Source organism: Ornithorhynchus anatinus, chromosome X2 (genome assembly GCF_004115215.2).
Source record: "Ornithorhynchus anatinus isolate Pmale09 chromosome X2, mOrnAna1.pri.v4, whole genome shotgun sequence".
Classification (NCBI taxonomy): domain Eukaryota; kingdom Metazoa; phylum Chordata; class Mammalia; order Monotremata; family Ornithorhynchidae; genus Ornithorhynchus; species Ornithorhynchus anatinus.
This window is the reverse complement of record NC_041750.1, coordinates 4,069,431-4,085,608: the sequence shown is the minus strand read 5'-3', so window position 1 is coordinate 4,085,608 and position 16,178 is coordinate 4,069,431. Positions and strand designations below refer to the sequence as shown.

At 56.8% G+C, this 16,178-nt stretch overlaps 1 protein-coding gene across 1 annotated transcript; it reads right to left on the bottom strand.

Annotated features, from left to right (window-relative positions):
* Window positions 1-2,641: 2,641 nt before the first annotated feature.
* ZNF346 (zinc finger protein 346) lies at window positions 2,642-15,229 on the bottom strand. The gene is made up of 7 exons (XM_007659194.2): window positions 15,113-15,229; window positions 12,112-12,215; window positions 11,448-11,543; window positions 8,006-8,171; window positions 6,297-6,533; window positions 4,212-4,305; window positions 2,642-3,917 (listed from the first exon to the last, which is right to left on the bottom strand). The coding sequence occupies exons 1-7, from the start codon at window positions 15,177-15,179 to the stop codon at window positions 3,812-3,814; spliced, it is 870 nt and encodes a 289-aa protein (XP_007657384.1). The 5' UTR covers window positions 15,180-15,229; the 3' UTR covers window positions 2,642-3,811.
* Between the last annotated feature and the right edge of the window lie 949 nt (window positions 15,230-16,178).

Genomic DNA, 16,178 nt, shown 5'->3' with positions numbered 1-16,178 from the left:
CAAGACATTTTGTCCCCCTTCTCTCCGAGCCGTTTCAGCTCTAGGCCTGCTCGATCGCCTCTGGTTGTGCTTGATTACCAAGGCACGCACTTCACAACACATCTTCCCTTTGTTCTCCGGCCTCCTGAAAAGGAATAGCTGAAAACAAGATGAAGCTACTCCCTTGATCTAATCAGGACCCCTGGCCCTGCTGTGAAGTGGGATTTAATCACCTAGAGAACAAAGGAGGGACTAGATGGGAAAACCCCATCCCATTGCTGCCTATCCTGATGTATTTATGCTATATTATACTCTTTGATTAAATTAGATGCCGTACCAACGATATACAGAGAAGCAGAATAGCGTAGTGGCTAGAGCACGGGTCAGAAGGACATCGGTTCCAATCCCGGCCCTGCCGCTTGTCTGCTGTGTGAATTTGGGCATGTCACTTTACTCCTCTGTGCCTCATTTGAAAAATGGGGATTGAGACTGCAAACCCCACAGGGCCCAGGGAGTGTGTCCAACGCGATTTGCTAGTATCTACCCCTGCTCTTAGTAAGTGCTTAACAAATGGCTTATTATTATTATTATATAAAGAAGCTCTGGATTGCAGGGAGACCTCTGCCAGTCAGCCACCACGCCCTACTAGTGCTAGAATAAATTTGTCTCTGACATATCCACTCGAATACAGAGTCCAGGAAGTAAGTGCTTGGAAAAGTACAGGATTTGGTAGGTAAGATCCCTGCCCATGAGGAGTTTAATAATGTTGGAATTTGTTAAGTGCTTACTATGTGCAGAGCACTGTTCTAAGCGCTGGGGGAGACACGGGGGAATCAAGTTGTCCCACGTGGGGCTCACAGTCTTAATCCCCATTTTACAGATGAGGTAACTGAGGCCCAGAGAAGTTAAGTGACTTGCCCACAGTCACACAGCTGACAAGTGGCAGAGCTGGGATTCGAACTACTATTTTAGGGTTGGGGGAGGAAGGACCAAAAAGACAAAAAACCCTCTCCCCTCTGTCCCACTACACCCCAGCTCCAACACTTCACTCCTCTAATGCCTCTCCCTCAGATGGCACTGCCAACCCCTTGCACAGCCAACAGACGGCCAAACTCCGGTCTTCAAAGCCTTTCTGAAATCACATCTACAGGAAGCCATCCCTGATTAACCTCTCAAGTCCCCCAACTATCTGCCCTCTTTTGCACCACCCATGCCCTTGAGTCTGTAGAGAAGTGAAATGACTTGCCTAAGGTCACACAGCAGGCAAGGGGCAGAGTCGGGATTACACTCATCTGTGAAGTGGGATTTCAATAGCTGCTCTCCCTCCCCCTCAGTCTGGGAGCCCCACGGGGGAGAGTGGGACTGATCTGACAACCTCGCATCTGCCTCAGCGTTTTAGCACAGAGTAAACACTTAAAAATTGTTCGTGAAGCCCACTCATTTAGGTCAGTGAGTGCAGGGCAGAAGACCTGCTGGCTAAGTGGAACGGAATTGATTTAAAATGCATGTGTTTCCCGTTATCCAATGCTATTCCCAGATAAGACTGAAGCAAATCTGAGTCTTAACTTTGCCTGCTTTCCTTGGTATAATGGAACAGGCGGACTACCAAGCTTTGGAATGCCTAGACTTGGGGCCCTGCCATCTTTGATTCTCTTTGTCTCATATAATAATAATGGGGGTATTTGTTAAGCGCTTAGTATGTGCAAAGCACTGTTCTAAGCGCTGGGGGGATACAAGGTGATCAGGTTGTCCCACGTGGGGCTCACAGTTTTAATCCCCATTTTACAGATGAGGGAACTGAGGCACAGAGAAGTTAAGTGGCTTGCCCAAAGTCACACAGCTGGCGAGTGGCAGAGCCGGGATTTGAATCCATGTCCTCTGACTCCCAAACCCAGGCTCTTTCCACTGAGCCACGCTGCCTCTCATATGAGGCCTCTGACTTGCCCTGAGGTGGCTAGCACATCTCTCTTTCCTGTCACCGCTTTCTGGACGTGGGGCAAATATAAGCTTATCGACTACTGGCCCTCTAAGAATGGGTCCCCATCTGTCTTGGTTAAGTGCTATGAGCTAAGTGCTGGGGCCAATCAAGCTGGGGACTCCCAGTCTAAGGAGTACAGAGAACAACTCTTTGTAACATCTCATTATAGATGAGCACAGAGAAGTGAAGTGACTTGCCTGAGGCCATACAAAAGACAAGGGAAGAGACGGGATTTGAACCGAGGTCCCAAGCCCGTTTCACCAGGCCCCTTTGCATCTCTACACCCCAGTGAAACCCGGTCTTGGGCCACAGGAGGAGTTCGGGGCTGGGCCGGTGGATCGGCAGACCGGGACGGGGGGAACTGCCGTTTGGGCTTCTGCTCTCTCGGCGCCCCGTCAGACGAGGGAGGGCCAGGCTTGGGTGGAGGGAGGGTCCGGCCTTTGCCTGTCACCTGAGGGCAGTGGTGTCTGCCGCTGTTCGTGGTCGCGATACTGGCAGGGGACAACACACTCCCAGAGCCGCCCCATCGCGAAGCGTGGATAATTCCCAGTCTGGAAGGGTGTCACACGCTTCCTCTTTAAGCCTCGGACCATCCAGGATTGGTTCCCTTGTGGAGAAACCCCTCGGGCTCCCTCAGGTGCCAGGAAGAAGGGGCGGGACAGCACAGAAAACACGCCAGCCAGCTCTAGGAAACACACTCTATTGTTGGAAAGACTTGCACCAAGCAGGACTGAGTGAACCCACCCATCTCTGCCAGGGCCTCCACCCCTCCCAGTGCGCAACTGCCCACCCTCGGGGCCTTGACCCATGTGCCCAGGGGCCCTTGTGGCCAACGGCACGCTCTTTCTCCCTCCATGCCCCAGGGAGGTGCCTCCCTGCGACGGAGGGGCTCGATGGGCAACCTCCTCTAAAGCAGGCAGCCTGGCAGATCCTCACCGAAATGGCCGCGACGCAGGCAGGGTAATGGAGGAAGTGGAGGGGGGCAAAACTCAGCGAACCCCTCAGGAGCGGAGGTATGTGGGGGTGGTGTCTCCTCCTCCCCGCACCAACAGCCGTGTGCTCCTCGTGACCACAGGACCTCAGCCTGGCCAGCGCGAGACAACGGGATCGGCGGGGCCCCCTCCTCCCTCTAAAGCCCCTCGGTCGGCCCGTGTCCGCTCTCCAGCTGGGAGACCAATCTTCCAGCAGCGGCAAACGAATCCTGGTGGGGCAGAGACCCTCCTGACGGGCGGGGGCTGGGCCGAAGAGGGGGCTGCTGGGGGGGGGCACTCTCCCACCTGTCCCGTTTGACGCCCCCCCGCTTGACGCCCCCCTGCCGGCAGCAGCTGTCGCCTGGGGAGACTACACAACCCCAAGGCGCTGGGAACGTCCCAGGGCGGGGAAGTGCAGGCTGTGGGAACGGGTTGCGGGGGAGGGGGAGTAATGATGGGGGAGGGTCTCTGCACTTCCTTCCGCCCGCCCGAGCTCCCTGGGAACAAGAATCCCAACTCCCGAGGGAGGCTACTAGAGGGCACCAGCCAGGGCTCCCAGAATCCTTCTGGTCTTCCACTCGGTCAAGAACAGAACGCTGTGCTGGACACAGAAGGCCAGGGGAGACGGCACAGGGGGACCAGATGGCGGGTGAGAAGGGTCGCCCGCCCGCCCGTGTGCCCGAGGGACTCCCGGGCCGAGGCGCCGACCCGGCAGCTCACCGTGGCTAGCGGGCCGCCTCCAGCCGATCAGTTTAGGAAGCCTGACCTCCCCGGGCTGGCCGCCCGCCGTCCGGAGAGCGGGGCGGGCGCGAGCCCGCGGGAGTCGTGTGTTCCGGGCAGGCGGCTGCGGTTCGGAGGGGAGAAGCGCCTTCGTCCCCTTGCTCTAGAAGTCCTGGCTGAAGTAGCTGTAACCTCCCGGGGTGGTCGGCTCTTCCTGCACGTACTGCTGCCTGGCGAAGCGCCCTGGGGCCGGCCCCGCTCCCGGCGTCCTGACAGAGGGGCGAGGGGGACGGGGGAGGTCGGGTCTGGCGGGCCCACCAACGACCAGGCCTCACCCTGGGTGCCCGCGGAGCCGGGTCGGTGCCCTGTGGGGGATCGGCCCGGGACCCAGCACCCCACGTCCACACATCTCACCACGGGGCCCGGGAGGCCCAGACGCCAAAGCCCGCCAGCCCAGAGAGACAGACTCGGGGGCCGATTCCGGGGGTCCGCCGCACCCCGTGACAATGGCCTTGAGGGTCCCTCGGCCCCGGGGCCCAACCTAGAACCCACAGGTTACTTACTGGTTCTTGTGCTTGAAGCCGCTGACGTGGGCGAGGTACTGCTCAATGGAGTTGAGGACTAGGTGGCACGTGTTGCAGGGGTAACCCTTCCCAGCTGAAATGGACACCAGCATTAAGAAATCCAGCTAAGCCGGTATCTTGGAGCCGGATGGGGGGAGGCGGTGGGCTATCGCCGGGAGCCCTGCCCCTCGGGAGCCAGCCCCGGCCCCTGACCGAGCCCTCCCCACTCCCAGAAGCTCCAACCACCTCAGGCCGGAATCTCTCCGGGCACTTCCCTCTAGGCTATAAACTCCTTGCGAGCAGGGATTAGGGCTGCCAACTCTGTTAATAATAATAATAATGTTGGTATTTGTTAAGCGCTTACTATGTGCCGAGCACTGTTCTAAGCACTGGGGTAAACACAGGGGAATCAGGTTGTCCCACGTGGGGCTCACATCTTCATCCCCATTTTACAGATGAGGGAACTGAGGCACAGAGAAGTTAAGTGACTTGCCCACAGTCACACAGCTGACAAGTGGCAGAGCTGGGATTCGAACTCATGAGCCCTGACTCCAAAGCCCGTGCTCTTTTCCACTGCGCCACGCTGCTTCTCTGTTGCGTTGTCCTCTCCCGAGAGAGCTTAATACAGTGCTCTGTACCGAGTAAGTGCTCAGCAAATACTACTGATGGGAGGGACGATTTCTGAGTCCTCGTCTGCTCACTGACAACTTGGATGGGGTCTTCAGGAAAGAGCTGGTCTCCCCAGTCCCTGTCAATCAAGCAACCAAAGGTATTTACTGAGCATCGTACTGAGTATTTAGGAGGGAACGGCAGTAGATGCGATCCCTGACCTCAAGAAGCTGACAGTCTCCTATGGTACAGCACTTGTTTTGGAGAAGACAATACAGTTAGGAGACATGATCCCCACCTTCGAGGAACTGACAACCTTCTCTAAGCGGTTGGAAGAGTCCTAAAATGTTAGAAGATACAAAGCCTATCCTCAAGGAGCGATGCTCGGTTGGGATCGAGAACAAAGCTGCTGCATCTTTCAAAAGAGCTGGCTCCAAAGCAGAGGAACGGTGTGGCCTAGTGGATAGAACGTGGGCCTGGGTGTCCGAAGGAGATGGGTTCTAATCCCGACTCTGTCACCTCTCTGCTGAGTGACCTTAGGCAAGTCCCGGGCAGGTGTCTCTGGGAGCTGAACTGTGACTACGGAGGCTCGATGAAATGATGTGGACTTCTGAGGGTCCATGGCCAAAATGCCCCCCGTCCCAGGGCCCGTCTCGCCTACTCTCACTTCCGGCTCCAGGTCCAAAGTTTCCCACTAGGAAGCTGCAGGTCAGTTCCCACCTTCAGGAGCTCAGAAAGGGAAGGGCTTTCCCGAGCAGGAATTCCCAGAGAAGGTATTCAGTGTACTCTGGATTGCCAATCAATCAGTCGATCAAACAATGGCACGTACTTATTAAGTGCTTACCTTGTGCCCAGCACTTCAGAAAGTGCGTGGGAGAGGACAAGCATCTGGGGTGAGTCTCAAAGTGCTTAAAGAAGAAAGACCCAAGCGCCCAGGTGACACAGAAGGGATGGAGAATAGCGTGGGGAGATGAGAGGTTAAGCAGGGAAGACTTTCTGGAGGAGATGTGATTTTAGGAGGGTTTGAAGATTCTCTTTTTTGTTTGTTTTAAAGAACAGTGTGTTGTGCCATGTAGCTAGTTCAGTGAGGGATAGAACCCAGTGTGCCTGAGGGAGGGAGGGAGGGCTGGCTGCTTATTTGTTTTGTTTTTTAAAATGGTAGATACAAGCTAATCAGGTTGGACACAGTCCCTGCCCCACATAGGGCTTCAGTCTTAATCCCAGTTTTACACATAAGGTAACTGAGTCCCAGGGAAGTGAAATGACTTGCCCAGGGTCACACAGCAGACTTGGGGCGGAGCTAGGATTAGAACCCACATCCTCTGACTCCCAGGCCGGGGCTTTTTACTGCAGGTTGCACCTTTCCCCCAGGCTCTCCAGAGCCTCCAGCTACGGACCCCCCCCCCCCGCCCCACTCCCAGCTGCCCCCTCCTCCCCTCGGGGGGGCGACCAGGGCATCGATGGGCCCCCTCTCACCGGAAGAAGCCACAGGGGAGTCTGGGCTGTGTCCGTAGTGAGCCAACAGCCTGAGCTTGGTCTCCTGCTTCTTGTGCTTCTTGCCGACGTAGTGCTGGCGGGCCACCGTGGGGTTGTTGAAGGTGGCGTGACACAGGCGGCAGAACCGGTCCGGATCGGACGACGGGTCCTGGCTCACCTCGAGAGAGGGCGTGCTGGCGGGGGCCGAGGGGGGGCTGGTGGGGAGCCTCGCCCGAGCTGGCGGGGAGGAGAGGCTGAGCGTCAGTGGTGGAAAAGTCTGGACCCCGGGGGCTGACGGTTGGCTGGGCGAGGGAAGGTTGCCAGGGACGGGGACGGGTGGGGAGGATGACTCTCCCCTACCCCACGGATCTGGGAAATGAAGAAGGTATGTTTGAAGATGGGGCGAGAGATGGCGATTACTGTTTATCTGGCATCTTTCTCTCGTTTCAGAATGCCCTGCCCGCATCCTTGTTTTCATCTTGGGAATAACAATAATTAATAGTAGATATGGTACTTGCTAAGCGCTTACTATGTGCCAAGCACTGTTCTAAATTTTGGGCAGATTCAAGTTAATCAGGTTGGACAAAGTCCTTATCCCACATGGTGCTCACACTCTTAATTCCCCACTTTACAGATGAGATAACCGAGGCCCAGAGAAATAAAGTGATTTGCCCAAGGACACAGAGCAGAGAAGTGATGGAGCTGGGATTAGAGACCAGCTCCTTTGGACTCTCAGGCCTGGGGTCTATCCACTAGACCACACTACCGGTGACAACATCTACTCCCAGGAGCGGGAGGTGATTGGGGTGGAGGGCCACATCCGTGAGGTATTTCCCATTTTGCTGTTGTACTGCATTCTCCCAAGCTCCCGGTCCGGTGCTCTGCACACTGTAAGTGCTAAATAAATGCCACTGATTGGTTGATTGATCGACTGTGGCTGTCGGAGAGCTGAAAACGGCCACGGAGTGGACATCTCTGGCCTGTCATGTTCAAGGACAGGGTGTGAGAAGGTATTTGTGTCAGGAAGGGATGGATGTGGGGTGGGGGAGAGGAGGGTCTAGAGGCAGAAGCCGGAAATTGCTCTATGAACAGGGAGCTAGGGAAATACGCCGACCTAGACCCCTGCTTACATGCTGAGCCTGGGGAAGAGCCTCTCAGAGCAGCCGGTCCCCAGCTGCGGGGCAGCCCGAACCGGCCGCCCTTGGAGAGATCGACGTCCCTGCGGCCGGCTCCCGGGCTCGGTGAGAGGAGGCAGCTGGGGAATGTAACGGGGCGAGCAGGCCAAGACCCGAGCGCTCCGGTCGCTGGGCACAGCATGCACCCTTGGGAGGGCCAAAATGTCCTCCCCTTCCCCGCAACCCTGGGTTGCAACGGGGACTCGGGAACCTGGCTCTGGGCCCCTCTGGGGGCTACAGACAAAACCTCTTCTAACCAGGCAGTGAGAGGGAGGCGGGGGGAAGAGGGAGACAGAGAGACAGAGATAGAGAGAGACGAGGGAGGCAAGGTGGGAGGTGGGTTTTGAGAGTTGCGATACCATTCTAGACTTCCCTTTGAACATGGCGGCCCCTCCCAGAGAATTCCAACTGCCCTCTGCCCCCAGGGCCAGAGCAACTGGCCAGTGTCCCATGGGGGGCCGCTGGGGCCGCCACGGGCAACCCAGGGGGAAGAGGGGAACGGGGCTGTGGCTGGCAGGGCAGGGCGGGCGGTACCTTCGGTGTGGTGTGGGGGGGGCTGCTGCTGTGGCTGCTGCTGCTTCAGCTTCAGGTTCTTGGCGTGGGTCTTCCCCAGGTAGTGCGACTGGGCCACGACGGGCGAGGAAAAGGTCATGTTACAGACAGGGCAGCATTTGTTCCTGTCCTCGGCTCGGCCGCCCTCCTGGCCGGGAGAAAGAACGGGTGGAGGTCTGCAGGTTAGTTCGGGGTCTGCGCTACGGATCAGCGCCTTCTGTCCACCCCAGTTTCCGGTATGGCTCCGGGACGCGTCAGCCCCCCATTCCCTCGTTCGCGCACTACTTCCCCTCAGGATGGCTCAGTATCCGGCTCCGAGAGGCAGTGGCCGCATGCTCCGGGTGAGGCGGGATGGTGTCGGATTATGGGAAAGGAGGCCTTCCCGCCCGGCCTTGGCCCCACGGAGCGACGGGCAAGCCCCCCAAGCATGTCCCGGGGCCTTTGCCACCGTTCCTCTGGCTGGACGCTCCCGGTGGGCGCCCGCCCCCTTCCCACAGCCTCCCAGGACCGGGAGGCTGCCAGGTCAGGCCCAGACGGAACCACTCCTGCCCCGTCAGGCCGCGCTCTTCTTGAGATGCCTGGCCGCTCCCTGGGAGAAGGTGGGCCACTGGCCTCCGCCTTCCATGCCACACGACCGGCACTTAAGAGAAAGGGAAGATGCGACAGGCAAGTCTGTGCGGGGCAAAGCAGGGGTTCCCAAACACACAGAGACCAGGAACCCAGGCCCTCTTAGCCCCCACCCCTCCGAGAGGGGGAACCAACACCCAGTGAGGCTTAGTAGAAAGAGCACAGGGTGGGTAGGCAGGACACCTGGGTTCTCATTTCGGGGCAAGCCGCTTTACTTCTCTGGAAATCAGTCTCCTCCTCTGCAAAATGGGGATCCCGTAACGGTCCTCTCTTCTCCCTAGACTGGGAGACCCCTGGGAGGTCAGGGACTGACCTGATGATGTTACATCTCCCACAGTGTTCGGCACATAGTCTGCACTTGACCCCCTCTAGACTGTAAGCTCGTTATGGGAAGGGAACGTGTCCAATAATTCTGTTACCCTGTACTCTCCCAAGCGCTTAGTACAGGGCTCTGCACATAGTAAGTGCTCAATAAATCGATGGATTGACAGATGCCTCGGATCACTTCCATCTACTGAAGAGCGTGGCTCAGTGGAAAGCTCCCGGGCTGGGGAGTTAGACATCATGGGTTCGAATCCCAGCTCTGCCGCTTGCCAGCTGTGTGACTTTGGGCAAGTCACTTCTCTGGGCCTCAGTTACCTCATCTATAAAACGGGCATTAAGACCGTGAGCCCCATGGGGGACAACCTGATCACCTTGTATCTATCCCAGTGCTTGGAATAGTGCTTTGCACATAGTAAGCGCTTAACAAATGCCATCATCATGGCAGTGAATGGCTGTTGGATTGCGCCCCCTGGTGGGGGGAACTTACACCCCTGGCCCTGCTGCCCCTGCTCTGCCTGGGAGGAGGGAAGGAGAAGGAGGGCGAGGAGGCCCGGGGTGGGAAGGGCCTGTAAGCTTGTTACTGGCAGGGAGCGTGTCTGCTTACTGTTCTATTGGACTCTCCCAACCACTCAGTACAGTGCTCTGCACGCAGTAAGTGCTCAAAAAATACGACTGACGTGGCATCCGTCGCCTGCCTTTGCCCACTGAACAGCCAGCTCCCAGGGCCCAGCCTGGATTCATTCGCTCATTCAGTAGTATTTATTGAGCACTTCCTATGAGCAGAGCACTGTACTAAGCGCTTGGGACTAAGCCCGCTCCTCCCCTCTCCTCAGCTCGGCTTTGCACCGGGAGAAAGCCCGGTCCCTGCTTCCGGCCCTGACCCCGCGGGCTGCTCTGGGTCCTTGCTCGGGTTCCTGCCCGGGGGTTTGGGGTTCTGAGGTGATCTGTCCCGGGCAGACTCGGGGACCCGAGAGAACTTCTCCTCTAGAAAACTCCTCCCTCGGAACACCCCTCGCACCGGTGAGCAGACCCCGGGCTGGGGCCGGATTCCAGAATGGGCTTGATCATTGGTTGGCGTGACTTCCTTAGGAGAAGCAGCGTGGCCTAGTAGGAAGAGCCCGGGCCTGGGAGTCAGAGGACCTGGGTTCTCTTCCCGGCTCTGCGGCTTCCCGCTCTGTGACCCTGGGCGAGTCACCTAACTTCTCTGTGCCTCAGTTGCCACACCTGCAAAATGGGGACTCAGTATCTGTTCTCCCTCCTACCTAGACTGCGAGTTCCTTGAGGGACCTGATGATCTTGTATCTCTAAGCAGTAAACACAGACCAAAGTTATTATTCCCCCTCCCCCTCTCCCACTATATCCCAGCTTGCACACTTTGTTCATCCAACGCCGACCTATTCACCAGCCCTTCATGCATTCATTCAATCGTGTTTACAGAGCGCTGTGTGCCAAGCACTGCACTAAGCGCTTGGGAGAGTACAATACAACAACAGACACAGTCCCTGCCCACAACGAGATCACGGTCTAGAGAGGGAGAGAGACATTAATACAGATAAATAAATAACCTCTACCATCCTCAGGCTCTTTGCTCACACCTCTCCCTCCTGTTTGGAACTCCCTCCCCCTCCTTATTCAACGGTCCACCGCTCTCCCCATCTTCAAAATCCTGCTGAAATCCTACCCCCTCCAGATCGTCTCATCTCCCCGCCCCATTCTCCCTCCCTACAGCCTCTCCCATGCACTTTATTTCAACCCTAAGGGGTGCCGACATTCCCATCCCACTGCACTTGTATCCACGTCCTTATACTTAGTTGCTCTCCCGTCTGAAACTTATTTTAAAGTGTGCCTTCCCCATTAGACTGGAAGCCCCCTGAGGGCGGGGATCTTGTCTACCTACTCTATTGTCTTCTCTCAAGTGCTTAGTCCAAAAAAAAAAAGATGTTTGTCAAGTGCTTCCTATGTGCCAGACACTGTACTAAGCGCGGGAGTGGATAAAAGCAAATTGAGTTGGATACAGTCCCTGTCCCACATGGGATTCCCAGTTTTAATCCTCATTTTACAGATGAGGTAACTGAGGCAGAGAGAAGTTAAGCAACCTGCACAAGGTCACACAGGTGACAAGTGGCGGAGTCGGCATTAGATCCCTTGACCTTCTGACTCCCAGGCCCGGGCTCTATCCACTAAGCCACCCTGCTTCTCTATCGCATACGTAAGGGCTCCATAAACACCTTCAACAGATTCTCCGACAGCTTTCTTGGCCTCTGGAGGTCGAGGTGTGTTGGTGTGGGGGGACGGGGCCCGGAGGTAGGGGGCGGGCGGGCCAGCGGGCATGGAAAGCTGGAGTTTCAGTGTCGAGTCCCGGAGGGGTGAGGGCAGCCCAAGTGGTCTCTCCCACTGTTCAGCTGAGAGGTCCCTGCCCTCCCGGAACCACTGGCCGCTCTGTGTGAGGGGGGGTCCCCGAGGGTCCGGTTACCCGTGAGGAATCCATCTTCATCCTCTTCCCCTGGGTAAACTCCTCCTCACCGTGGATGGACAGATACCGCCTGACTTTGTTGGCGTGTTTCTTGCTCTGGAAAGGAGCCCCACCCGCCCCGGGAAACAGTGAGAAATCACCCAGACGCCTCGCCCGACGCTCGATTCGGCCCGCTCCCATTTTGGCTGGCGCCTTGCTAGACGATCTCCCTCTAGACTGTAATCTCGTCGTGGACGGAGAATGTGTCTGTTTATTGTTCTACTGTCCTCTCCCAAGCGCTCAGTCCAGTGCTCCGCACCAAGCGCTCAGTAAATATAACCGACTGACTGACGTTCCGTTTAGGAGGACGGTTTCGACTGGCCCCTTGGCCTGGACTCGCGGGAAGCCGGACGACCCTGGATGTCACGGGGACTCATTCTTCGGGCCACAAAGGCCAAGGCGGGATGGGACGTCGTCAACGTGTGCGGTGACATTACTCATTCCCTGCCGGAGGTTTATTGGCGAGTTCGAGCCTCATTCTACCTCACTATCCCCCCCGTCCCGATCCCACCCTCAAGACGCTCCCCGAAAGCCCGGGGGAACTTCAGTGTTGGCAAGGACCCCCAACTCACAGGCCCCCAACTCTGGCCCAGGGCCACCCCCGACCCCCAAGACCCGGGAATACCTGGTAGTGGGCCAGCTTCTGGGACTCGGAAATGAGCAGGGCGCTGCACACTTTACACTGGGTGGAGGTGAACAGGTGGTTCTTGTCCTGGATCATACGGTCCACTGGAAGGGAGACAAGAAGACGTCCCTGAGGGCCTGCCCACCTACCCGCCTGCTCCCTCCCTGATGATGATGACGATCTATTCTCCCGGAGGGAAGGCTTTAGGTAAGGCTCGGTGCCCTTTTCTTTGAGAAAAGTAGGCGGTGTTTCATAGTAAACTAGAAGCCGAATTGAATCCTCACCATAACTTAACCTTGGAAAGCAAAGCAATCCACTACTTCCTCCAGCTAAAAACTCAGCTCACTGAAGTAAAGCAAAGCTGCAGTTATTGATCCTTCCGGCCTCCTCGGCTTTACTGCGATCATGGCGGGGATTACACCTACCTACAAAAGCAGTCAGTTTTATAGAACACTTTCTCTGCACAGAGCACTGTCCTAAGGGCTTGGGAGAGTACGACGGCATCTCAAGCGAGAGAGGGACGGTGTCTGCTCTGATTGCATCTACCCCGGTGCAGGGCATATAAACATCCAATCCTTCACCGGAGCCTGAAGGTCCGACCTTCACAGCATTGCCAAGATCCGCCCTTTCCTCCCCATCCAAACCGCTATCGTGTCAGTACAATCACTCATCCTGTCCCGACTGGATGACGGAATCAGCCTCCTTTCTGACCTCCCAACCTCCTGTCTCTCCCCACTTCAGTCCATCCGTCTGCCGCCCGGATCATCGTTCTACAGAAACATTGTGAGCATGTCACCCCCCTCCTCAAAAATCTCCAGTTGTTGCCTATCAACCTCCATATCACACAAAAACTTCTCACTATTGGCTTCCAATCTCTCCATCCCCTTGCCCCCTGCTACCTCCCCTCCCCTCTCTCTCCTTCTCCATCCCAGCCCGCACATTCTGCTCCTCCGTGCCTTGTTCTCACCTGTCCCGCCGTCAATCCCTGGCCTACGTCCTACGTCTGGAACGCCCTCCCTCCTCAAATCCTCCACAATTCCCCCTTCAAAGCCCTACTGAAGGCTCACCTCCTCCAAGAGGCCTTCCCAGACTAAGCCCCCGTTTCCTCAGCTCACCCTCCCCTCCGCGTCGCTACTTTTGCTCTACCCCTCTCTCCCCGCCCCACAGCACTTGTCTAGATATATACAGATCTATAATTCTATTTATTTATATTGATGCCTGTTTGCTTGCTTTGATGTGTATATATCTATAATTCTATTTATTTATACTGATGCCTGGTTTACTCGTTTTGATGCCTGTCTCCCCCCCCTTCTAGACTGTAAGCCCAGTGTGGGCAGGGATTGTCTCCCGCTATTGCTGAATTGTACTTTCCAAGCGCTTAGTACAGTGCTCAGTAAATACGACTGAATGAACGAATGAACACATACCACAATTATGATTCTTTTTATTTGAGATGGTCCTGCCCTCTAGGAGTTTACAGTCTGCTGTGTTCTCCCAGGTGCTTAGGACAGTGCTCCGCATAAACACTCAATAAATACTATTGATTATGGCCTCACAATTTGCTTCCCCCATCAGTCTGTCCCTCTGGCTACACTATAAGCACTTTGATTGCAGGGATCATGTCCACCAACCCTACTGTGGTCTAGAAGCATCCTGGCTCAGTGGAAAGAGCCCGGGCTTAGGAGTCCGAGGTCATGGATTCTAATCCCGGCTCTGCCACCTGTCAGCTGGGTGACTCTGGGCAAGTCACTTGACTTCACTGGGCCTCAGTTACCTCCTCTGTAAAATGGGGATTAAGTCTGTGAGCCTCACGTGGGACAGCCTGATCACCTTGTATCTACCCCGGCGCTTAGAACAGTGCTCGGCACATAGTAAGCACTTAACAAATACCAACGTTATTATTATTACTTTCCCAAATGCTTAGTGCAGTGCTCTGCACACAGAGGGCTCTAAGCTACGTAAGGGCAAGGATCATGTTTACCACCCCATGGACTCCAAGCACTCAGTACAGTGATCTGTGTACCCTAGTCTGTAAACTCCAGGAGGGCAGGGATGGTGTCTACTACACTGTACTCTCCCAAGTGCCTAGTTGAGTGCTCTGTACATGGTAAGCGCTCACTAAATACCACTGAGTGATGGATTGAGAGCTACTGAAGGTACCTCTTTCCCACCCCTAGTCGAATGAATGGAGAGGAGGTTTGGGGGGCCTCCAGGGGCTAGAGGGGGCGGGGTCTCCAGGGACCAAAAGAGGCGTGGCCAGAGAAGGGGCGTGTTCTTCAGGGGTCCAATGGGCGTGGTGGATGAAGGGGGCGTGGTCTTCAGGGGACCAATGGGTGCGATGGAAGAAGGGGGCAGGGGCTCCAGGGACCAAAAGGGGCGTGACCAGAGAAGGGGCGTGGTCTTCAGGGGTCCAATGGGCGTGGTGGATGAAGGGGGCGTGGTCTTCAGGGGACCAATGGGTGCGACGGAAGGAGGGGGCGGGGTCTCCAGGGACCAAAAGGGCGTGGTCAGAGAAGGGGCGTGGTCGTCGAGGGACCAATGGGTGCGATGGAAGAAGGGGGCGTGGTCTCCAGGGGACGGTGGGCGTGACCAGAGAGGGGGCGTGGCCTCCACGGGACAAAGAAAGTGACGGGCAAAGGGGGCGTGGTCTCCAGGCTCCAGAGGGGGCGGGACCACAGGGGGCGCGACCTCCAGAGGTCCAATGGGCGCGTCTGGATAAGGGGGCTTGGTCTCCATTGGCCAGAGCGGCGGAGGGGGGCGTGGCCATCGGGGCGAAAGTGGGCGTGGCCAGAGAGGGGCGGGGCCGCCGGGGGTGGGTCCAGCCTCCGCCCGAGCGTCCAGGCGGCGCCATCCAGCGTGACCCGACCCCGAGGTGGGGCTGCGGCCCCGCTCCCCTCCCAGCCCGGGGGCCGAACGCGACTTCGCCTCCCTGCGCCCCTCTTACGGTCACCCCTCTGAGGCACCAACCGGGCCCGTGCCCGCGCAGCCCCCCGACGCTCACCTGCCGCCTTCCCCACGGGCACAGCCACCACCACGGCGTCCCCGTTGCTGCCCGCGCCGTCCGCCATCTTCCCCGAAGCCCACCGCGGAGGGGGGCGGCCTCCTCCCTCCCCCCCGCCCCCCCCCCCCCCCCCCGCACCTGGGGCTCCCCGCTCTCGCGAGAGTTGGGCGGAGGCTGGCGTCGGCTTCGAGCCTGTTCTCGCGAGACTTCGTCGTCGGGGAGCTGAGGAAAAGCCACGCTCCCGGCCTGAGGAGAGCCGCCATGTTGAGTGGGGCTGACGAAGACGCCCTAAAACCGGGGAGCCACTGCTCTCCTCAACCTCCTGTGGGCTTTAGAAAGAAGACTTGAAAAATAAACTTGTCCAATGTTCAGGGCCCGGCCCTGAAAGGATCTGGGTTCTAATCCCGACTCCGCCACTTGGTGTGACTGTGGAGTGAAGTCACTTCACTAGGCCTCAGTTCCCTCATCTGGCAAATGGGGATGAAGACTGGGAGCCTCAAGTGGGGCAACCTGATGACCCTGGATCTCCCCCAGCGCTTAGAACAGTGCTCTGCACATTGCGTTTAACAAATACCGACATTATCATTACCCCGGTTCTTAGAACCGTGCTTGGCCCAGAGTAGATGCTTAGATGCTTACTTTGGAGAGCACGGTGAGCTCTGAACAAATACTATCGATCGATTGAAGCATTATAATAATAATGTTGGTATTTGTTAAGCGCTGACTATGTGCGGAGCACTGTTCTAAGCGCTGGGGAGATACAGGGTCATCAGGTTGTCCCATGTGAGGCTCCCAGTTAATCCCCATTTTACAGATGAGGTCACTGAGGCACAGAGAATAATAATAATGTTGGTATTTGTTAAGCGCTTACTATGTGCGGAGCACTGTTCTAAGCGCTGGGAGAGATATAGGGTCGTCAGGTTGTCCCACGTGAGGCTCCCAGTTAATCCCCATTTTACAGATGAGGGAACTGAGGCACAGAGAAGTGACTTGCCCCCAACCACCCAGCTGGCAGATCTGGGATTCGAACTCCTGACCTCTGACTCCCAAGCCCGGGCTCTTTCCC